The 23,410-nt window shown below is 55.7% G+C and overlaps 5 protein-coding genes across 5 annotated transcripts, besides 2 other annotated features; all 5 read left to right on the forward strand.

The window, feature by feature from the left end:
* Positions 1 to 4,010: 4,010 nt before the first annotated feature.
* Positions 4,011 to 5,063, forward strand: LPMP_250780 (hypothetical protein; the record flags this gene model as incomplete). The annotated part of the gene is made up of 1 exon (XM_010701346.1): positions 4,011 to 5,063. One exon carries the CDS (start codon positions 4,011 to 4,013, stop codon positions 5,061 to 5,063), a length of 1,053 nt encoding a protein of 350 aa, XP_010699648.1.
* A 1,254-nt stretch (positions 5,064 to 6,317) lies between these two features.
* LPMP_250790 (hypothetical protein) lies at positions 6,318 to 7,496 on the forward strand (the record flags this gene model as incomplete). Its single annotated transcript, XM_010701347.1, has 1 exon — positions 6,318 to 7,496. The coding sequence occupies one exon, from the start codon at positions 6,318 to 6,320 to the stop codon at positions 7,494 to 7,496; it is 1,179 nt and encodes a 392-aa protein (XP_010699649.1).
* Positions 7,497 to 8,715: 1,219 nt separating this feature from the next.
* Positions 8,716 to 8,921: a repeat region.
* A 32-nt stretch (positions 8,922 to 8,953) lies between these two features.
* Positions 8,954 to 10,015: a repeat region.
* A 1,254-nt stretch (positions 10,016 to 11,269) lies between these two features.
* On the forward strand, positions 11,270 to 12,262 carry LPMP_250800 (hypothetical protein; the record flags this gene model as incomplete). Its single annotated transcript, XM_010701348.1, has 1 exon — positions 11,270 to 12,262. The coding sequence occupies one exon, from the start codon at positions 11,270 to 11,272 to the stop codon at positions 12,260 to 12,262; it is 993 nt and encodes a 330-aa protein (XP_010699650.1).
* A 4,700-nt stretch (positions 12,263 to 16,962) lies between these two features.
* Positions 16,963 to 20,112, forward strand: LPMP_250810 (hypothetical protein; the record flags this gene model as incomplete). The annotated part of the gene is made up of 1 exon (XM_010701349.1): positions 16,963 to 20,112. One exon carries the CDS (start codon positions 16,963 to 16,965, stop codon positions 20,110 to 20,112), a length of 3,150 nt encoding a protein of 1,049 aa, XP_010699651.1.
* Positions 20,113 to 20,649: 537 nt separating this feature from the next.
* LPMP_250820 (hypothetical protein) lies at positions 20,650 to 21,357 on the forward strand (the record flags this gene model as incomplete). Its single annotated transcript, XM_010701350.1, has 1 exon — positions 20,650 to 21,357. One exon carries the CDS (start codon positions 20,650 to 20,652, stop codon positions 21,355 to 21,357), a length of 708 nt encoding a protein of 235 aa, XP_010699652.1.
* Positions 21,358 to 23,410: the final 2,053 nt, after the last annotated feature.

A 23,410-nucleotide genomic window follows, 5' to 3' on the forward strand; every position in this document is an offset into this window, starting at 1 on the left:
GTTACCCCTTCCCCCCTCCGTCACGCTCGTTCCTACTGGTCGTCCCTCCCGTTCCTTCGTCCCGTCGTTTGTTAGTTCTGTCGTTCCGTTCGTCGTAGTAGTCTCCTCGTGTGTGTGTGTGTGTGTGTGTGTGTGTGTGTGTGTGTGTGTGTGTGTGTGTGGTGAAAGGGAGAGAAGGACGGTATCTTGACGTCTGTCTGTGTGTCAACCAAGCCGTTTCTTCCTGTTGTTCTGCACACCTTTGTATGTGTAATTTCACCTGTATTGCCTTCTCTTTCAACGTCTGTGTGCGTGTGTATGTGTGTGTGTGCGTGCGTCGTCTGTGCGGATGTTTCTTTTCTGCGTCTTTCTTTGTTATTTTTCTCTACTTGGCGTCTTTGTTGTTGTGTGGCATGTGTGGGGGAACGAGGAGTGATGAGGCGAGAAAAGACGATTAAGATACCGGATGCCACGCAGGCACTCCTGCGCCGTAAACCCACCCTCTGCCTATGAATGCAGACTTATGGAAGCAAAAGAGAGCCTGCGGTGCGCATAGAAGCAAGAGAAGGGGGGACAGGCAGAATTTTGTCAGACGGTGTCATGCGCGCAACACATCACCATGTCGACTGTCCGATATCTTTCGTTTTTAAGCGCTTGCCTTCCTTGCTCTCAGTGCATTGTGTGCTCTTCGCCTTTATCCAAGTATAAGACCCTCTCTATTCGCTCTATGCGCGTCTGCTTCCCATGGTTTGTCTGCCCCCCCCCCCTGACGTGTACATCTGTATGTGTGTGTGTGTGTGTGTGTGTGTGTTGATGTGGTCACCTCTCTCTCTCTCTCTTGCTGTTCAGCTGTTTGTCTCTCTATTGCCATGTGCCCGTGCTGTCGCTATTTCACATGAGCCTGTATGTGTCAATGCGGAAACTCCGGTTGTTAAAAACAGCCACACAACCCCCGGTGTTGCTTCCTCTTTTCTCTCTCGTGTCATGGCAACTGTATCGTGACTAACTCTATAGCCAGCGCTTTCTTCCCTCCCCCCTCCACCCTTCCTCCTTCTCTGTGGCTCAAGCACATGCATTCCGACCTACAGGCCGAGGTAGAGAAACACGCATACTGACCAGGGCGCCACGCTCTCGCACCCCGTCAGGTGTAGCATGGGTCTTTCTCCATCCCCACTTCCCCTTCGATTTTCTCCCCCTTTTACTGTCACGCAGGGGAACAGGGGGGGGTGCGGGGCGGTGGAGGAGGAGGCTCATGGTCTCTCTGTGCGCGCATGAATACGTCTTACGTATCTCGTGTTCTTCAGTTTGGATTCTGCAGTCGCGTGCGCCTTCCATTTTTTTGTTTGCTTCTCTTTTTGTCTCCGATGGCGGTGCAACGTAAAACAAAAGAAAAACACACACACACACACACACCCAAAAAGAAAAGAAAGAATAATAACGGGAAGCTGCTGCAAGCCGTCACCGGAGAAGAGGCGACACATGCATGCATGAGTGGACTGGACGTACTCCTCCTTTGCCGCAACCCTCGTTAATTTCCTACTTTATCTCTGCTCATCTCGCTATGACTCCCCTCCTCTCTGTGACAGGAAGGCAAACGAAAGCAAACCGAAGGATGTTTTCAGATAGAGGGGTGCACCAGCAAGCCAAGAAAGCAAAGGATGAAACCCCGAGGGGCATTAGATAACTAAGAAGAGAGGAAGGAGTCTGTTATCATACGGTAGGCAAAACAATGAGAAAAGAATGCGGGATATGTGAGAAGGGAAAGAGATGCGTACTTGCATGGTTTAGCAGAAGCGGAGTGAAGGAGAGAGAAGAGCTGATGGGCGTGTGTGCTTAATACGCACATGTCTATGTGTGTGTATATGGGCCACCATCGCACCTGCCCACGTGCAGATATAGGCACACACACACACACACACACAGAGACAGACACACATGCACATCCTGCAGTGCACTTGAGATGCGTATACGCGTGTCAGTAAAGCTCATAAAAAAACACACAAAAAGGAGAAGTCTAGATGGCATGGATAGGCTGTTGGATAGCAAAAGTCACCTATGCGCGTTGTTGTTTTCTGACGGGCGTGCATGTGTGGTCAGTCAGCTTTGCCCGCTGCCTGCGTGCAACTCCCAACTCCCCCTCCCTTCCCTGATGTTCTGGTGCTGTCACAGTTTTTATTATTATTTCGAAAGGTGTTGTTTCTATTGCTTTGGAAGTCGTTTTTTTTTTTGAGTCTATCCTTCTCACTCTCTTGCGGACACACACACAACGACTCACTCACAGACACGTGTGAGTTGAATCTCGATACGAACGCCTATCCTCTTTTTCTTTTCTTCCCCCCTTATGCACCACCACCACCACCCATTCTCGTTTTCTGGCGTTTTAGTTTCGTTTACTGTATGTATGCGGGTGTCGCTTTGTGTGTCTGTGTTTGTGCGCCTCTGCATGTTTCAGTCTGTAGTACGTGCAGTTCTCGAGTACGATTACGTTGGTTTCTCTCGCCTTCTGTTTTCTCTTCATTTCCGTTTCGCATGTTGGTGGTGGTTCTTTCCCCTTCTCTTCTTCCATCACTTTGTCGTCGCGTGCGCTCTTTTCTCTCTCTCTCTCCGGGGCTTTCTTGACGATGTTGTAGAAGTGACGTGCCGGTGTAGCTTCGTTTTCCTGTCGTCTTTTTCTCTCGCTGTTTCTTGTGTCGCTCTTCTTGCGTCTTAGGCTCTCTATGTGTTGCCGATATGTGGCGGTTTCTTGTTAGTTGCCGGTACGTTGACGCTTTTCTCTCGCTCACTCGCTGTGCCGCCGCCCCCCCCCCTCCCCTTCCCCTTTCCTTTCCTCTGGCTTCGTGTATGAAGTTTGGTCGGTTGGTCTGACTGTGTCAGTGTCTGTGTGTAAGGTGATTGCCCTGAGCATCGCTCAGAGTGTATGTATTTTCTTTTTCCTCCGTGTTGTTGTCCTTTTCTTGAGTGTATGTGTGTGTGTGTGCTCTGTTTGGTGCGCTGGATGATGACGAAAGTGTCAAAAATAGTGAGATGAACGAAAAAGAAATGCACAAACAAACAAAACGGCAACGCCAAAAATATATATGAAGTGAAGGCCATGGCGGCTCGCCCCCCCCCCAACCACACACACGCACACAAACAAGGAAACCCAGCAGCGTACAGGGAGAGGATCCAGAGATGAAGACGGGGAAAGGGTGAGAACTGAAAGGAGTGAAGGGCTAGTGATTCACCTCTGTGTGACTGGGGACGAAGCGGGGCTGAACGAGACTGCTGCAGTGTGAGCCGAGGTAGGGTTGCATTAAACGGTAGAGAGGAGGCAAGGAAATGGGATAGACGTGAGGGACAGCGGAGGGTAGACAAAGGAGAGGTGGCAAAGGGGGCGGGGGTCAATGGACGGCATCCCTTTTGATGAGAAGCGGTGCCGGTCGCAGCTAATGCAGCTCTCCAGCCGACTTGGGGTGTGTGTCAGAGTTTGTACCGCCATCACCGTCACTTTCTCTGTTGCACCAACAGTTCTACTCTCTTGGCCGCCCCGATCTTCTGACGTCTTTCACATTTCCTGTACTTACACGCGCTGCTCTTGGTTTTCGGTGCCTCTTCGTTGCAACTTCCACGACCTCCGCTCACTCCTCCCCCTCCCCGCCGCTCTCCTCCGTCTGTGCTCACCGTCGTCTCTGTACTGCCAGGTGCCAGAATGTTGCTGACATTCCCCCCGGGCCTCTTTTCACTTCCCAGCCAAGTGGGCTCTGCCTGCGCCTCTTCCCCCCCCCCCTCCCTTTACCACCCTCTTCTTGCTGTTTCCTCTCCCTCGAGACGGAGTTGCTGGAAGAGGGCGAAAGCGCCGTAGAGGGGTGCGTGGTTGGGAGACGAGGGCGCCTATCAGACGATGAATACGTTGCCCCACCTCTCTGTGCAACGTTCCTTCCTCCTCATCTTCTTCCGATGCGAGCGAGTGACGATTACTCCCCTCTTTTCTCTCTTGCAGGCCTCTCGTTCTGTTGGCCGACTCCCCCTCTTCACCTCTCCCGCGGACTTCGATGGATGTCGTAGCCGGGCCGTCTTTTGTGCTGCGCCACATTCGTCGCTGCGGCGCTGAGGAGCTAAACCAAACTCCACAGCGAACCACAGCGTCAAGCACGGGCACCACTACCACTAGCAGTAGTTTTTATGCCACGGAGGTTCTTCTCAAAGTAGGGGTACCAGCACCCTTGGCCTCCGCTGACAGCTCCCCTGGTAAGGCCTCACCGGCGCTGGTGTGCTATATGTGTCCGGCATACATTCTGCAAGTAGGATGCCCAGCACTGCGCGAGTTGCTGGCAGACGCTTTTGATGGTGGTCCCAGTGAGATTTGTGGAGTGGGCAATGAAGCCGGCACAAACTCCGCTGCGGCTGTCGCGTTGCCGTCGTCGTCACCTTTCGTGGTGATTCCACTTCCGTTTCTCGATGGAGATGTCTTCCATGTGCTGGCGATATACTTGGAGTACTTCTACGCCTTTGACTGCACCGTCACTACGGCCATCACGGCAACCGTGGCCCATCAATCTTTCACGCCCCTGCCCTCCTCCTCGACTCGCACTCCGTCCTCGCTGCGGCGGCCGCTGAACTTTCAAGACCTCTACGCCCTCTCGACGTGGGAGCACTACTACGTCTTGTGTCAACTCCTGGGGCTAGAGCGGTCGCAGGTGGATTCCCTCCGTCTGGTGGAATACGGGGCGTGGGTTGATCTACTCGGTGGCGCCTCTGCAGTACGACTGCCGAAAGGGGAGACCCAGCAAAAGCGCCAGGGGGCTGTCGCACACGACGCTGCACTCTCCCAGCAGCGCGCCGAGTGCTTCTCACTCGCCAACCGTCGACGGATGTGGTCACGTTTGTGCCAGGTACTGGAAGTGGCCTCGAGGCTGGGGATGTCTACCTTGCGGCTGCTCTGTGCAACTGTGGCAGCGAACATGCTCGTCGACCTCGATGCGGATGGCTTAGCGCGACTGATGGTGTCCTCTGGGAATGGAAGCGGCGCCAGCGGTATTCCTCCTTTTACGGCCCAGGCACGAGCGCAGTTGCTACAGCGATATCCGTGGTTGAAGCCCCAGTAGTCGCGCGAATAGCTCCCGGCTCCCTGTTGCCGCTCCCTCTGCCTCCTTCTCTGTCGGCATATGCGTGGCAAGTGCTGATGGATGTAGCTGCCCACGCACAGGAGGACACCACACCACGCAAAGCGGCACCCATGCCTCTTTATCCGTTGTATATACGTTGATAAAGCGAAGGGGTGGAAACTTCACCTCGCAGAGCGTAAGCGAAGATGAGTAGAATGGAAGGAACCGTATTGAACTCCAGAAACTTGATCACATGAGCAACAACACCTCACAACACGCGCGTACCCTCTCGCATTTTTTTGTTTTGTTCGCCTAAGGGGTTGTTTCGGTACCCCCCCCCCCGTAACACACACACACGCACGTTCATCGGCATCTCTGTGCTACCGTGCAGACGGCGCAGCACCCCCTCCCCCGCTTCTTATCTGGTTTACCTTCGGTCCCCGCTGTTTTCTTCTCCCATACTTACTTCACTCTCTTCTGTCTTACAAAACGCCTCTATTATGGTCATTCCGTGCCCTTCCAAGGGTGGTTCTGCCTCGGATCCCTCTTGAAGACCCCCCTCCATCCCTTCCCACATGTACACGTAGAGCAGAAAAGAAAAAGGAGTACTCGGATACGCCCACACAGTTGCAGGCGCGCAGGTAATCAAAATGTGTCAATTATTGCTCTCTCTCTCTCTCTCCTTCTGTTTTCTGTGTGAGGGAAAGAGTGAGCGGGCCACGCGTGGCACGGGGAGAGGGACACAGATGCCCTCGCTTTCAATGAAGACCTCTCGTGCAGCAAGAGAGCGATTGAGGGAGACGGAGCAGGGAGGGGAAGAGAAGCGGAAGGGGGTGCTGCGGCCCACTGGACGATGGTAATGCTCGCAGGCGGTGCACCAGCGTGCTCCTTGCCTCACTGTCACACACCGTTGCTTTTCAAGAGCTCGTCTGCTCAGCCCCCTTCGTCAATTTTTCTTTCTTCGTCAGGTTTCACCCTTGCATGGACTTCCCGTCATCGCATGTGCTTGTCCTGTGTAATTCTCTCTCCCCTGCTGCCTCTTCCTCGTCGACACACCTGCCCATACGCGGGCACACGCATGTGCAGGTGTTGGGAGTGCAGATTCCCCCATCCATCCCACTTATCCAGCCGCTTAGGATCGTCTCAACTTTATAGGCATCGTACTTAGCATCCATATACTCAAGTTCAGAAGACACAGGAAAAAAAAACAGAACCCAAAGCCCCACCACGTCCCTATCACCACCATTCGAGAGAATGGGTCAGTCAGTCTCCTCTTCGCAGGCGAACCCTTCAAATGACGAAGGCATCGTCGATGCCGCCAAACGTCACGAGCCTCGCTGTGCTGGTAGAGCAAATCCGCTCGCCAGGAAGATGCAGGGCGAGCTTTACACCCCGAACTTTCCTCCTTTGGCGTCAGGCGCTGGGGCTGCTGGCGTGGACAGTTCCACATGCGCGGTTGGCTCTCACGGCAATGCGAGCGATTCGGCTGCGGCGATTCCTATTTTCTGCCTCGACGCATCGGAGCAGAACATGTGCCAGTTATTCAAGTGGCTGGAGCTGCCGCCAGCGCAGCGTGCCAAGGTCCTTCAAGAGGTATCGAAGAACGTCTGTGGTGTTCTCCTGCACGCTCCCGCCACCACAAGCGTGGGTGATCTGAGGCAGTTCCTTCTGGGACAGTGTCCCCTGCGTCAGCGCACACCAGACAAGAGTGCCTTGTCGCCTCATTTGCTTGCCATTCGCGATCCGCTTCTTGCCTCCGCTGGTGGTGCTGCGGCTAATGGCACACCGTCTGGCGGCTCTGCGAAAGCCTTCTCCAACTCGCTGCTGACGCTACCAGACTCGATGGTGTTGTCCACTCTGAGCATGAACAAGCAGCTTTTCTTTTTGCCTGGGGTGGGGGCTAGTGAAGCTGACTGCAACCAGCTCGCCGCAGGTCATGCCAGCGTCGGCGCCGCTGACTCCTACCCGGCTGCGCTGGGACGAGAAGATGCGGAGGCCGAGAAGGCAGCGGCTGCGAGTCCCTCAGCCTACGCTGATGACGTTTCCACTGCGGGGCGCGCACTAGTGCTGCTCTACTCCTATGAGCCAAGCTTCGGCATTGGCTGCAACGACATTCTACTGCTTGGGTGCTGTGCTTCCCTCTGCGCCTGCATTGCGGCTAGCATCTGCTGCTGTATAAATGCCCAGAAAGATGGGTCACCCAGCAACGTTGACACGATGCCCAACAATAACAACGGCGACAATGGTGTGCCCAATTACTACTACAACCCTGGCAACGGCACCTCTTACTACGCACCACCACCGCCACCGCCGCCGCCGTCGCCGCCGCCACCGCCGCTGAACTACTACAACGAGGCGCCCGAGTACGGCATGCCGCCGAATACATACCCAAGCGCCAATCCGTACCCGGTGTATCAGCTGCAGAGTCTGTAGTTGAATGGCATTCCAAAGCAACCTGTCACGGACACTGCGGGCGCATCTACACCGAGACCGCTATAGCTGCGGGCAGCGAGTCGAAGCGAGGCTTTTTCACGTGCTTCCCTCATCCCCTCCCCCCTAAACACAACCAGGCGCCACACTGGATGCCTTCGTGTTCCTCTCTCTACTGCTGAACGTTACCAAGCTGTAGCCTGGAAAAGAACACTTGTTGCGAAAACTAAGCCGAAGCGAACGAAAATGCGCTGCGTTGTACGTACGTAGCCACTCACCCCACCGGTATGCTGCCTCCGGCTGCGCTCTTTCGTCTCTCTTTCGATTTGCTCTTCGTTTTGCTTGTTGTGGGCGTCCGTGTGGAATTCACTCTCCCCTGTCTTTGCACGCACACGCACACACAAACTTCTTTGTTCACCTCCAATGCTTCCACCGCACCGCGCTTTCTCCTTTACCGCCAGCCCTCCCTCCCTCTTGGGCCTTTCCTTCTATTCGACCTCTGCGCTCTGGCCTCGAACTCAACTGTGTTCGATTCCTTTTCTCTCTTTTTCCTGTCCACTTCTAGGAAGCAGGTCGAGTGTGCTAGAATGGGATGAACGCACAGAAACGAGGGGGGTAGGAGAGGTCGCTGAACCAGTGATGCCCTTCATGGCTACCCGTGTTACTCAGTTCTGGAATGCAATGTCGACATCATGGAAGACGGCGGGAATAAAAGCGTGGTTCAAAACTGTGTCTTTCTGTTCATCTAGTGGATCTCTCTTCGAGTGCTCTTCTTTCGCTGGTCGTCTCTCCCTTCTTATAATCGTCGCTCTCTTCTGCTCTTGACATCTGTAGCGAATGTTACTTGTACACGTGTAAATCAGTGTGTGGGTGTGTGTGTGTGGGTGCAACGCCACGGCAGCAACGTGAAGGATTTAGTGCCGCCACCCACCCACCATCTACCTTTCTTTCCCCTCGGCCGCTGCAAATTCGCAACGAAGGGGGAGCGAGACAACGTCTAAGAAGAAAGATTGGCGTAGCGCACATAGGCCGATACCCACCAACACACATGAGCACAGAGAAGAGCTGCGCAGTGTGCAATCGTGTCTTCGCCTTGTTTGCCTCCCCGCCACTTCCCTCCCCCCTTTTTTCTGCTTTTTCTTTTTTCTTCTTTTTACTTTCGCACACGCCTCGACTTTCCTTTGCGCCGCTCTGTGCTCGTGCTCTCGCTGATGCAGCCGATCACCTCAGCGCGTGGTGTCAGGCTCTCCGTACACCATTCTCTGCGGGGAAGCCAAGCAGCCTGCAGCCACTTGCTCTCGAGTATACAGCTGTGCGGAATCTTCGTGTGGTCGGAGAGGTCTGGGCTGGCAGTGTGCTGAAGAGACCTGCGGTCATGATGGCACGTGTGCGGCCCCACTCTGGATGGTGGCGACGACTCAACAGGTAGAGCCCACCTCGTGCGCCTGATTCACGGCCCACTCGGCGCGCTCTGAGCGCCACATTTCACGCTATGATCGTGCAGGCGGTGGCGTGACTACGCACATCTCACCCGCGCTGCATGGCCTTCCCCCGTCAGGCGTCTCTGGCTGTTCCTTGTGCCCCGTCCGCTTGACACCCCCCATCCTGCCAGAGGCATGCGGGCCCAGGAGAGGTGGGATTCCGCTGCGGCCACACATTCATGGCAGCGTCCCACCTGTCGCAGCACATGCGAGCAAGCCATCCAGACACCCCCCTGCCGCGATGCCCACAGAGGTGGAGGATGAAGACAGCGAGCCCCCTCCCCCGACAACAGCATCGCTCTGAAACGGGCCCCAGGACGCAGAAGTGCGAGCACTGTGCGCGCACGCTGTCAAGCACCGCTGGCGTGGTGTATCGCATCCACCACAACGCATGCAGAGGTCCGCAGTGCGAGAGTCGTGGGCGAGCAGGGCGCAACGGTGCCCCGACCAATCAGTCGCAAAGCACACCGGAGCGAGGCATGCGGCGTCGCCTCCATCCGACCGCGTGGGCTGATGAGGTGCAGATGGCGGTGGCATGACGATAGCACACACCGAGTCACACCATCGAGTCCACCAGACGCCCATGTGGAGAGCCCACGTGCCATATTGTGGCATGCCGCGGCTTGACACGACTGGGAAAGAAGCGTGGTATGCAGGAAGGGCACAGGGACTCGGGGCCCTAGCCTGAGGCTGTCCAACTTCCTCCTCCATCCCCACCCGGCGCGCACCTACACCACTCCCTGCTACGCACACGACGGATATCACGGCCTCCGCCCTTGAACAGGACCCTGGACGCTGCACGCTTGAATTGAGGCATGCAGTGCACCCAGGTCCGTCTGGCGCCCATCGCGCAGCGCGTATGCGAAGAGGGTCCGAGGGAAGACGGGGGGGGCACACGTTAGACGCCTGGCCCGATTCACCGGCAGGCGGCTCATGCTAGACAACCCGGGGTTAAGCCATGGCGCAGCAGAGGCATAGGCGGACTGTGGCTGCACGCGTCTGTTTGATCGCTTTTTCGTGGTGGAATGGGGGCACACGTTGAGCTGCGCCGATGAAAGCGACAGAGGCTCACACGCCATGGCGCTGCGCATCACTTATTCGGCGAATCTGAGTAGGGGGTGGCACCAGCCTTCTCCAGCCTCGGGTGCTTGAGTGTCTTAGATGCCTCTTTCCCTCACGTGTTCTTTATACCACCGCCTTGTACGTGGCCTCCTTTCTCGCATTGTGCGATCTCTCTTCCCTTCTTCCTGGTCTACGAATTTATTGATATGAAGTCTCTCTTTTCTTTGGCTACTTAAAGAGGGTGTGCAGCTGCGAAGGTGAAGCCCTTTTCTCTTCTCTCTTCCCGGAGAGGTGTTTCTTCTTCCTACTCTCCTGCTTGTTTTCTCTCTGTTGCTGATATCGTTTGTCTTTGTCCCCAGCTCGGTGCTATATACATCCGTGTGTGTGTGTGTGTGTGTGTGTGTGTGTGTGTTGGTGTGTCCTCAGATCACCATCTCTCGCTCCACCTTATGCTCTCACCTACTGCACACTATTCCCCGTTGTCCTGTTCAGCACGTTTTTTTCATCTCTCAGGTCAACCCGCTTCGCATCTCCTCCCCTTCCCCCCCCCCTCACTGTATGCTCGGCAGGTGAGGAAGTGTCACGTGTAACTTTTTTTTCATCGGGAGATTCAACAAAAGAACCACAGAAAGAGAAACAAAGAGGACACACGGAAGACGGCGCTGAGCGACACTGGCACATGTCGCACTTCTTCTTATGTTTCTTCGCTGCTGTGCGTGCGCCTTCAAGGCAGCGTAGGCATGTAGTAGAGGGGTTGGAGAGGCGAAAGGTCAATGAGCAGCGCGCCTTCCCCCCCTCTTCACCCCCTTCAAGGTACGTGAAATGGGAAAACCCACAGACTTTTGAATGATGTTCGCTTTCTCTTCTCCTCAGTCGCCTTTCAGCTACACCCCCTTGCGTTTTCTCTCTCCTTTGTGAGCCGGTTTTTTATTTTGTTGATTGGCGTGTGGTTGGATGGATGCTCACGCTCTCTCTCTCTCTCTCGCTCTCTCTTTCACCTCCACCGACCAACTCTACTTGCCACCGCTTCTATATTTGGGTTTCTCCCTTCTAGAACAGCTGCATACCTTCTCTTATAACCACCACCTCATCTTATTATCTTCAGTCGGCCCCTCCTCTTCCTCCATCGTCTGCTCGGTTTGCTTTTCTTTTTCTTTTTCTTTGATTGCGCCGTCTCTCGCCTGCACAATGACCAACCGAGGTGAAATGGAGTCGATGCTGCTCAGTGCACCAATGGGAGTTGCCAGTGAATCACTTGTCTCTATCCTATGCATAGAGGCGACCTACAAGACGCAGCAAGCGCTCAATAATGCTCTCTCCGTGGATGCAGCCCGCAACGACGGCGACAACGGCGTCGCGGTGGCGACAGAGGTACTGCGCAAGCTCCCTGGCACAAAGCTATGCGTGTCACCCTACACAACCATCCACTCTATCCGGTCTTTCTTGCAACAGCAGGAAGCCATGGCGTCGTCGTCCTCGAGCGGTCGCGCGGGTTCGGATACTAGGCGACAGCCGAACAGCAAATCGCTGGCCAACGCTCATTTCTTCGCCATTCTCAGGCCACCAGCCTCCTCGGAGGATGCGAAAGCCAATGAGACTTTCCTTCCTCTCCAGAACACCTCGAGCCTTCAGGATGTTCTCGCCTCCGCCCTCGTACTACGGTGCGCCGATGATGCCAACGTGGACGTGACTGAGCAGACATTGCCTCTGGTATACATGCGCGAGTGCCAGTACGGATTAAGCGCCGGCGACTTCCTTCTCTGTGCGCTCTGCGCCGGACTCTGCGGTTGCTGTATTGGTTTGTGCGCCTCCGGTGTTGCGACCGCGACTACGGGGAGTAGGCACCGCAAAGAGCAAAAAAAGCAAGATTATCAGCAGCAGCAGTATCCAGCGCAGCAGTATTCAGCGCAGCAGTATCCAGCGCAGCAGTATCCAGCGCAGCAGTACTACGGCAACACCCTAGCTCCACCACCGTATCAGGACAACTACCAGGGCAACGCGCCCGGCGGTCAGCCGTACTCCTACGGCGCCCCCCCGCAGCAGCACCAGGGCAACTACCCGACTGCGCAGCCGGAGTACTACAACTACAGCGGAAGGCCCGAGTACGAGCAGCCGCAACAGGCGCAGAACCCGCCCGCTCAATACTACTACTCACCGCCGCCGGGTGAGCAGTCCGGTGGCAAATACCAGAACTCATCGAACACGGGTTGCGCGGCGCCACTGTGAGTCAGAAGTACAAAGGTGAAAGCGCCATGTAAGTCAAGGGCCCACCCGCGTCCCTAATGCACACCTAGAAGGAGCCCCACTGGCAGCTGCTCTGGTTGTATCCGCCGTCATTCTCTTCGGCTTGTTGGTTTTTCTCTTTGAATTGTTTGCTCTGGCAAGTTCATGGCCTTTTGACCTTATGCCCTTTTCATGTCCTCCTGCGTTCGCCTCCGTGTTGAATTTGAAGCATTCCAACCACGTGCCCCTCCCCGCATGCGCGAAGCAGCAAACCCAACAACGACTTCGTACCCGCACAGGCAGGCACTCCTCATCATTCCATTCGCGTACATGTGCGTGTGTGTGTGTGTGTGCGCACCAGGGAGAGCGGCAGAGGCGGAGAGGGAAATGAGTAGGCGTTTGTGTGAGTCTGTTCATGTATGTGCCTTGTGTGTGTGTGTGTGACGTGTGACGTGTGCGTTGCAGCTGATCTCTTATCTCTCTCGCTCTCTCTGTACACGCGTGTGTATATGCCTGGAGGAGGGGAGGGGAGAAGGCGGGTACGCGAAAAAGGAAAACGGAAAAGAGCGGATGCGGGATGCCTGTGCCCCCCCCCTCCCCTCCTCAAGACAAATGGTCGCGCTGTAGTAAAGATGCATGCACACGTACACCCATACATGGATACAATGCCCCCTCCCTCCCTCCCCTCTAGAGCTCATCACCGGTGCGCTCGCACACTTTTAGCAAGAGGAGGGAAAGAGAGGGGAGGGAGGGCAATTTGCACCCATTTCATGGTCTCACTAATAGCATAAAAAATGACAGCAAGAAGTGAGAGAGAACCAAGTGAAGGCGTCACCATCAGGCGTACACAAGCTCACACACAGAAGGAAGACATCAGACACACACGCACACACACCCAGAGAGACAGGCGCGATTTTTATTTTCTGTTTCTGCTGTCCTCGCCGGTGGTTCTCTCCTCCTGTTCTTTCTCCGGCTATAACAACTATATTCGTCCTCTTCATTCTTTTGTCTCCTGTCGTGTGTTGTGGATTTTAGCCGGACTCACTGGAGGATGTACGTGTGCATGTGCGCATGTGTGTATCTATTCCTCTTTCCCTTTTCCTAACTGTCTGTTGTTGTCCGTGTCGCTGATTATATTTTCTTTCTGCTCGCTTATACATGCGTAATGGCTCATCAGTGCTACAGTGTTGTTTGAGCTCTCCTTTTGAGTCCGTATTGCATTCCTTTCTGTCGTGCGGTTCCTTCTTTTCCTCGCCCATCGCGCCCTCTCTGCGTGTCTTGGTGTCCGTGTGTGCAAGACGACCGTACATGAGCTGCTGCAAGTGTCAGTGAAAAGAAAAGCGTCTTGATGTCCTCGAGAGAGGTTTGTGTGGTTTTTTGAAGCCTCTTTCTTTGGGGAGGGAGGGTGTAGTATGCTGATGAGGTGTACATACACGTGTGTTGTTTGCTTCTGTGCATGGCTCTCTCTTTATGTGCCGCACTGTATGTACCGCAGAGGATGCCTGTTTGCCTGTCGACAATTTTGTGCCCCTCTCTCTCTATCTCATCCCTGTCTCTCTCTCTCTCATTTGCGTGCGTATATGTGGGCGGGTGGGTGTCGACTCAGCGTACTGACGCTGTTGTAGTCTCTCGCCCCCCCGCCCAACTCTATTCGTGCACTGCCTCCTCCACGCAATCAATGATTGCTGAGCCAAAAAAGTTGAACTGAAATTCTAATATTTCTCCCTCTAAGTCCCTTCTCACTTTTTTTTTAAATTCTCAGTAAAATTTTCCACTCTCGGTCACGAATACACCTAAGCTGAGACACACATAGAGAGACACAATCATCACGCGAGTACAACTGCAAGGACGCCTCCGTTGTCAGGGCTATGGTGGTTGATCAGGATGATAAGCAGAAAAGTGGAAGGGTGGGAGAGTCAACAGTTTAGCAACCCTTGGACCCTCCCCCCTCTTATCTCGCCCCTCTCTCTCTCTGCTACCATGCGGATTCAACTCTGCCGTGTCTGTGGAACTCTAAGAACCTGTGCATGTGCGTGCGTGCGCGTTTCTCTTCGCGTAGAGCGGTGCTTACGTGATCAGGCAGCTCCCTCATTGTGGCCGTTTGCCCTCCTCTAGTTTGCTCTTTCTGTTCCTATGTGTCTTCCCTGCTTCCGAAAGGTCGCTCGATATGCTGAATGAAGCCCCTTCCTCCCCCTCCCCCCACCCCCTACACACACACGTACGCACGCACGGCGGGGGCTCCCTCTCGCTATTTATGCTTCCCCGTCTCCATATGTTTTTTCGCCTTTTGTTATCTCTTTTGCTTGTGAATTCGCTTGCCTACTTGACATGTTTGTGTTTTTCTTCTCCCTTGTGTCTTCCAGGTGGTGCTACTATCGCTGCTCTTCGTTGTGCTGGTGGAGGAAAGGGTGCTGTTGTGCCTATCCCAAGACACGGCGCTGGGTGTTTGCCCTTCTCTCCGTTTGTCCTCCATTGGTATCTTTTTCGGTACTTTACATGAGAAACTGAGCGCGTATCCGTTGGCCGTGGATTTTTGGTGTGCGAGGAACACCCCCCCCCCTCTTCCCCTACGCACGTGCACACACACACACGTATATGCATGTGCGTCTATGTATGGACGTGCGCCTATGCGTGTGTGGGGGGGTGCATGCATGTAAAAACTTGGGTGCGCAACGGAAAGTTGCGAAGAGTGGCGCACGTTGTGAGTGTCGCGCGAGGTATCAAAGTGATACGACGAAAAGGGAAAGGGGGGGCGGCGAGAAAAAGGGAAGTGAAAAGGCGTCATACCCACGCATGCACACTCACCCACTTGCGCACACACTTCGCCTCTCCCCTAATGCACTTAAGCAAATAGTGAAAGAAAAACGCAACCAAGCAAAAATAGGAGGGCGTGCTACAACAGCAACTCGACTCGCTCTCTCTCCCTCTTTCTGTGACGGTGCTGGCATGACATCAGACTCCTTTCACCTTTATCCTCGCGACTCAACCGTACGCATGCACGCCCACGCTCCCGCGATGGCGTGCAAATGCAGTCGTGCATGGACGCGTGTCTCCACTTCGGCAGCCATCGGCTTTCGGAAATGTATCTCAGACTCTTTTTACACCGCGTCTCCCCCTTCCCACCTCCCCATCTCCGCCCATCTCTCTGAGCATTGTTTTCTTTCGTCTTCCTCCCCCTCTTGTCGCTCTCTTACTCTTTACTCTGTATTTCTTGTGTGCTTTGTGTGTGTGTGTGTGTGGGTGGGTGTGTGCGCCTACTTGTATGTGCGCCTATGCACTCTTTTCATCCTGCGCCGGTGGTCTCACTCCTGTACGCCCTTCACTCCTTCGTCATATAACGGATGTTCTCTCAGCCCCTTTTCCCTTTCTAGCTGCTGCCGCCCTGGACATACGACACTACCCGCCCTCTCTTCTTGAGCGCCGCAAGTGACCTGTCGAGCTGCGGAAAGAATAGACCGAATAAAAGAGGACAATACAATATATATTTTTTAAGAGCACCGACATTCATCGAGTGAGGGGATTCATTGAGGCAGCGCCCTACTGCCTGTGCACACGCTGATCCAGTCGAAAAGCAGCACGTGCCACGGTCAGCCATCCAAAAGCGATGCTGCACGCCGTCGTACCTCCTCTCTCCTCCTCCTCCTGGCCTCACTCATCCGCTCTATTTTTGCTTAGCTACCTCTCTCTCTCTGTGTGGGTGCACAAGGAGAGGTGTGCATCAGATCCCCCTCTGTCATCTTGGGTGGCGTGTGCCTCTCCTCATCTTGTGGGTACACGAGAAACGTGTCTGCACACCCTCCCTCCCCTCCCCTCTCCCTTTCTTGCTGGCCTGTCACCGGGGGGAGGGAGTGCAACTTTTGACTGACTTCATCTCGATTCTTCACACAGGCTTTGAGTCTCTCTCTCTTTCGCTGAAGGATAATACGTATCGGACGCAGGGCTTTCCGTCTGCTTCTTCCCGCTCTGCTGTGACTCCTTTGGGTTTTCGCTTCTTCGCCAGCGACTCCCACCTAGGGTCACCTCGCTGTGCATCTATAGTTTTGCTTGTTGTTGGTGCTTCTCTGCGATTCCACTGATCTCCGCAACTTGTCCACCCAACAGTGGTCGCCCGTACGATTGCTGCCGCCCCCGCTTCTACTGGAGCTGTGCTATTATCGCTTCTGCTTTTTTTTTTCTTTTCGTTTTTAATATTCTTTTCCACGTGTGTGTGTGTGTGTGTATCTCTACGTCGGCTGTCACACCTCCCTTGTCTCTTCTGTTCCGGCCACCGTGCTCATCTCTTTCTTTGCTTCCCTCAGCAAATAACGCCTATCACCACTCCCTTCTCTGTGCTTTTATCTGCGTCTACCCTCCTCCTTCAATCCGCCACGTGCTTTCTCACTTTTGCCGCTATGCCATGGCCGCGTGACCCCTTTGTCTCTGACGGCGACTACACAACACCGCTACCGCAGCAACCGTGTGAGGCGGCCCTCTGGCGTGCAGTTACGAGCCTCTACCAGTACTCTTCACTAGCAGCGCTGCTAAAGGTGAGCGCGCCTACTGTGATAGCTGCACCAGCATCTCCATTGCCCGCTAACGACAAACCCGCCTCCGTGGCGGCGGTGCCACATATCGGCGCTCCTACAGAGGGTCATGACACTGCTGTACCTCTCAGCAGCTTCTCCGCCCCCTCGTCAACGGCAACGACGACGAGGCCCCAGGTAATGGAGTGGCGTAGCAACGTCAGCGCGGCGACTGACGCTGTCTGGCCACTTGGGACGCCCTCTCCCTCCTTCACTCGCTCCATAGCATCACCGCCTGCCACGCCTGTGACGGAGAATCTATCTAATCCACCTGCGGTGGCGTCGCAGTTGCCTAGCCCCCGCTCCACAGGCAGCTGGAGTGACAAGGGCGATTTATTCGCCAATGGCTCCACGACCGGCTACATCTGTGCCGCCTGCCATCGCGTGCTCGAGCCCGTGCAGGCGTTGCTCACTCAGTTCAATGCGGGCAAGCTCCACGTCGGCGCCAGCGTGGTGGACTTGGCTGTGCAGCATCCCCTTCCGTACTTACGTGTGGAGCTGGTGCGACTCTTGCTGACGTTCCGGCGGTGGAACTGGTCCATGTGCGCGCCGGTGGCCGTTGCCGCCAGCGTGGGCGACGTGGATGTTCTGGCGAGTCTGCTCTCCGTGGAGGAGTTGGAGCCCAACCTGGGCTTTCCCCTGAGGGTCGCTGTGCAGTGCCATCGAAATGACCAGGTGCTACCCTTCTTGGTGTCTCATCACCGTATCAATCCCAATTATGGTGGTGCCTTCTATGTGGCCGTTGTCATCGGCAACACTGAGGCCATGCACATCCTCGGCGCTGCTGCCCAGGTCAACGTGAACCGTTTTGCCAACGGCGAGGGCACATCAGCACTCTTATACGCACTGCGCCAGCTCCTCGTGTGTAGTGCGATCGTGGCAGCAGCGCAGCAGCCATCGTCGACCACCTCTTCGGCACCACGACACAGCCGAAAGCCCCAACGAGGCATCACGTCGTCGTCCTCGCCTCTCCCTTCTACAGCGGAGAAGATGGTCACCGCCTCCCCTCTGTTTGCCGGTAAGGTCGGCGACGGCGTAAATGCGCACGCAAAGCACCAACCGCTCAGACTCTTATCTGGTAATGCCGATAGCAGCGGGGTGACATTCTCCGCTGGTGCAACAGCTTCTGGTGGTACCCCATTTCCATCGGTGTCGTCGAACATGATAGGGCCGCTATGGCAGCGTGACAGGCCGCACTTCAGGAACGTGTCGCCCGTGGTGACCATGGATGACGAGCACGACGACATTACGCTGCCGGCGCATGGAGAGGACAAAGATGAGACCCACAGCATCGCATTGCAACAGGACACCGTCGCTCATCCTCTGCTGACGGCGCAGCACTGGTGGGCCGTGCTGCTGTACCTGCTGGACCACCCCGCGATCGAAGTGAACATCGGCTTCTACATAACCCCGCTCCAGATGGCCGTGTTTGCCGGCAATGTCGAGGTTGTTTCACTGCTCCTGCAGCACCCACATCTTCGACCTAACTGCTTGCCAAAGCCTGCCTCGGTCCTGTGCGCCTCGTACTCTCTATTGCAGCGGCAGACGCTCTCCAAGGACGCCCTGAGGTGCGTTGTTGCAACCCCCGTTGAGATGGCGGTACAACTGCATCAGCTGGAGATTTTCAAGCTGCTCGTCCGCGACCCGCGCGTTCGACTGCCCATGCAGCTCACCATGAACCTGGAGCGACTGGCGTGGGACGCGGAGGCGATTCCATACTTGACAATCCTCGCGCAACACCGTGTCGACTGGGAGGGATGGGGCTGGCGTTGGCGGCGCCTGTGTGTACTCATTGCCACCGCAGCTAACTGCGTCATCGCGCTCTGCAGCTGGGCCGTATGGTGTGCGTGGTATGATTCTCTGAGGCCGTGCGGAGTTGGGTTGCTGTGCATGTACGGGGTGCAGGTGATCATGGGCGTCTTCCTCGTTGCGTGGGAAGCCTATGTGACTCAAACCGCTTCATCTGCAGTACAGCAGCCGGCGCCCGTACTGGTGGCTTTTGTGCAGTACCTGGTGCCACCGTGGCCGAGTGCATGGCAATGCGGCTTCTCGGCAGTGCTGTTGCTCTGCCCTGGTATGGTGCCTCTCCTGGACCTTCTCTGTGCGTGGATTTTATACAAGACCCATCGAGACCGACGACCTCTGCAAACGGCTGCGCACCCTGGTGGTGCTGAGCCAGAGGTGCCTCCACAACACCGCCCTGCTGATCTTGCTGACAGCTCCACCAACTGTGCGCGTTTGCCGAACGTCTCTCGGGAACGAATCGATGGCGCGTGGCGTCAGTCGGTGTGGCTCCCCACCCCACATGAGTGGCCCGGCATGTCCGTCGTGTCGAGCGTCTCCGGCCACGACAGCTTCAAGGGTGTGCCATGCTTGGCGAGCTTCAGCTACAAGGAGAGCTTCTCTCGTCTTCGAACAGCAATGGCACGCACACGGCAGCAGGTGGTGACCGATAGCGGTGATCAGAGGCGGCTTCATGCTGTTGGCGGCGCACCAGCCTCGGCAACTGCGGAGAGTGCGGTGCCGACCTCAGCGCATCCAATGACAACGAGCACTGTTGGGCATGCCTCTGTCTTGGACGGCGAGTTCGCCTCCCATAGGACTTCGTCTATCATGACCAACAGCATCATCGCCTCATCGCCGGTTGGTCACCGCAATTCATGGGTAGTGCCAGGCCGTCCCTCTCGCTTCGCCGCCCCCACAGAGTACCACACCCCGGATCTGACGCTGCGTGCGCTGGCGTACGTGACGTACGATTGGCTGCTTGTCACGCCTCGATTGCTGCTCTCTGCCGTGGCCATCCTCATGTTCTTGTACATGCTCTTCCCCTCCAGCCTGTCAACCCTGCCCTCGCCATCGACTATAATGGTGAGGAAGACCACTACAGCGAAGGCGGATGAGGCGATCCCGCCTCCGTTTACTACCGCGGCCAGGGACGGCACCACCACGCACTCCATCTCTGCTCTGCACTACTACGATCGCCTGCTCTCAGCGACGCTGACCGAAGCGGCTGCAATTGCAGTGGAGACGAACCCCGCCGATCTGGCGCATCTCACCACCATGATGATTCTGGTGGGTCTCTGCGGGCTGGTCGCGTCTATCGTGAGCGGCACGGTACTGCTTGCCATGATGACCTCACTGCGCACCATCACGACGAAGTCCTGCTTCGCGAATTCGGGCGACCGGAACAACGCTGGCGGCCGTAGCGGCCGCAACGGTTATATACTGCGCCACGGTAAACGGAATACGCCGCGTCGCGCCGTTGCCAAGTCCACCGACTCGATGAGGTAGACTTGATGCGGATGTAGAAAGCGCGGCGCAAGGCGCGAGGATGGTGGCGATACTCGTGAAAGGATGAGGTGGTGTGGTGTGTGGAGTCTGTGGGTGCCGGTGTATGATACCAGCAATAGTGATGGAAAAGAACCAATCAGGGAGGGGAGAGAAACCCAACACAGGTGAAAAGAAGACGGAAGGGGAGGGGGAGTGGCTACGAAAAAGCGAAGCAGCGTGAGGGCGGAGTCGGCTCATGGATGGATGAGTCCTGCATAGGAGACACGCACGCCTCTCTGCAGAGAGGGGGCGAACAGCCCCGGTACGGCAAAAAGTCGAGGAGCGCAATTGGGTGGTCCGACTGGGTCGACTAGGCGTGGCTTGGCCGCCACTCTCTGCCTGTGGACCCTCTGCTTCCCCCTCTCTCTCACTCCGCAAGCGTCCACTTGGAAAGATACGGGAGTGGCGCGTGTGCATCCCTCCGCATTTTCTTGATGTATCCGTACTCTCCCCTCTCTCTCCCTCTGCTCTAAGTACACCAACATACAGGCTCGAGTCATGCTCAATCGCCCCACACTTCTCTCCGTGTCGAGGCGCCTGGCGGTGCCCCGCGGCTCGCACGTCGGCACCCGTATTGTCAGTGCTCTGGACCAAAGATTGCAGCCAGCGCTGCGGACGCGGACGTCTTGCGCATCCTTTTCCGTGTCGTCTTTGGTTGCCGCTTCCCGCCGCTGGTGCTCAACTGGGTCGTTGTCCAGTAACGCTTCAAACCCCCGCCATTCACAGGTAAAGACACCGTCGACGGACCCATCAGCCGTAGCGTCCACTAGCCTCGCTGCACACCACGATGCCACCGCCTCTGCCACATCAGTGGAGGAGCAGCTCAAGATGCTCTCTCCGGAAGACCAAGAGCACATTATTGCCGCCTTGAACGCACCGGAGAATGAGAAGAGCTCCGTCATGGGCGGCACAGGTATCGGCCCGGCTAATGGTGACATGGTGGCAGCTTTTACCTGCGGTCCGTGTGACTACCGCATGGTCAAGCGCTTCAGCAAGCATGCCTATACCAAGGGCATTGTCATTGTAGAGTGCCCCAACTGCCGCTCGAAGCACCTGCTGGCCGACAACCTTGGCTGGATGGAAGACACGGCCACCAACATCGAGGACATCTTGAAGGCTAAGGGCGAGAGCTTCGTCCGCATTGGGGAAACAGAGGGCGACTACCAGGTGGTGGCGGACCCAGCAGTGGGTGCATCCTCTCCGTGACTCGCTGCAGCCCAGCAGCCGTCAGATGAACTCCAGTGCGCGCCACCTGTTTTGTCTTGTGCTCGTCGAGCACGTACTGCGAGGGCGGGTAGAAAGAGGTAAGGCGAGGGGGCGGGATAATGAAGCGAGAGGAGGCTAGGCCATATGGCACGGGTGCCTGCAGAGCGACGGGCGAGCGAAAAAGATGAAAGGAGGGGAAGGTTGAGTGGTTCACTCCGTGGACCCTCTCCTCTGGCACTACTCCCTCATCGGGGGCACTCCTGCGGAGCTCCAATCTTTGCCTGTTGCTGCTCCGCAGTCTTCTTCTTGCTCATCTCCCCTCACCCACTCACTGGCATACACAGACTCCCAACAGCCAACGCCTCTTCTTGCTCTTCCTCTCTCTATTGGTACTTGTCTGCCCCCCCCCCCCACTCCCTCTCTCCTTCATCTATCAACAAAAGGCTCTTGGACGTACCGTTCTCTCACCATCGCTAACGCTGTCCTTCTTTTTCTTCGTCTCGGCCTCTCTCTCTAGTGTACGAACTTTCGTATCCCATGGCACAGCCTCCCACGAGTACGCGCCAGTCGCCACGGGTATAGCCCCCCTCCCCTCCCCGTCGCCCACTCACGTGGGCGCATGGCTGTCTGTGTGTGGGGTGAAACCGATAAGGCGCTGGTGAAGTCCGAAGAGAGTACACAACGTAATGATGAACGGGAAAAGTAGGATGCGACACAGCCATCGCACGGTAGGAAAAAGTTAACGTGGGTTTGTGCTTCAGCGAACAGCAATGCGGAGTCGAAAGAAAGTGGCTTGGTGAATCAAGTCGGAGTTTTTTCAGGTCAGTGCCCTCACAGCACAGCCAACCGCGGATATAGGCATACACATACTGCTCATCATGCGTTGCGTCTGCTGTTCCAGGATAAGATACCCCTAGGTTCCCGTTCTGCGACTTGCAAGTCTCCCGCCCTTTATGTGTTCAACGCTTCTCCTTGCCATGCGCGTACTTCCCTTTCCCTTCTCCCCTCTCCTCTTCCCTCCCACTTCCTTACCTGATCACCTATCCCTACCTCTCTCTCCCTCTCCCGCACACCACAAGAGTGCGGTTCGTCCTCAATCTTCTTGTGTGTTGTGACTGTCTCCTGTGAAGCAGCAACTCCAGAGCAAGGGCAATCGAAGAAATAGGTGGAAAAGGTGAGAAGAGAGAGAGAGAGACTGTCATCGCAAGTGGGTGCCACTGTTTGCGCAGACACACACACACATACACATACCGTCTCTTCACCTTAGCTGTGGTCTATGCGTGTGTCTCCACGCGCTGTGATCACTATCAGAAAAAGCAAACGGAAAAGAAACTCAAAAGGCACACACGCGCACATATTCAGCCGGTGAGACTCATTCGCTTCTCCCTCCTCCTCCGTCCACCATTCCTGAGTAAGGACCGATCCTCCTCCCCTCCCCGCTTCTCCCTCCTCCCCATTTAGCTTTTATCGCGTGTCTTGAAACACGCCATTGAAGGCGATAATAGAACCCTTTTTCGATTCTTGTTCGTGTGCCAGAAGTAACCCCCCACACACACACACACATGTCCACACACCCACACGTATACACTGATTCGAACCCTTCACTACCTCCTCTTCGGTGTGCCTCCCCTCTTCCCCCCTCCCCCCTCTGGTTCCCTTGACTGCTTCTCCCACAGCAGCACGCAATATACTCTCGTGTCTTTGACAGGGACGTCAAGAGGGAAAGGACTGCATCATCATCGTTTTTTTTTTCTCGCTCTGTATCGGTATTGTGTAAATTTTTTTCAGGACTTGCATCTGCCCTCCTCCTGCCCCCTCCACGTCTTGTACTTGCCGACCGGTGCGCAGACAGAGACACACCAACGACCGGCGCTCAAATCCCAAAGCACGCCAAAGTACGAGGGACAACATCAGTAGCGAACAGCAACTTCCTTCCACTAACACTACTACTACTACTATTACTACTACCATAAAGACTTCGTAAAGTGGCTTCCTTGTTGTTCTTGTTGTTCCGTCCTGCACTGTTACTTGTTCCTACGCCCACGGAGAGACG

The sequence above is a fragment of the Leishmania panamensis genome (assembly GCF_000755165.1).
Source record: "Leishmania panamensis strain MHOM/PA/94/PSC-1 chromosome 25 sequence".
Taxonomy (NCBI): domain Eukaryota; phylum Euglenozoa; class Kinetoplastea; order Trypanosomatida; family Trypanosomatidae; genus Leishmania; species Leishmania panamensis.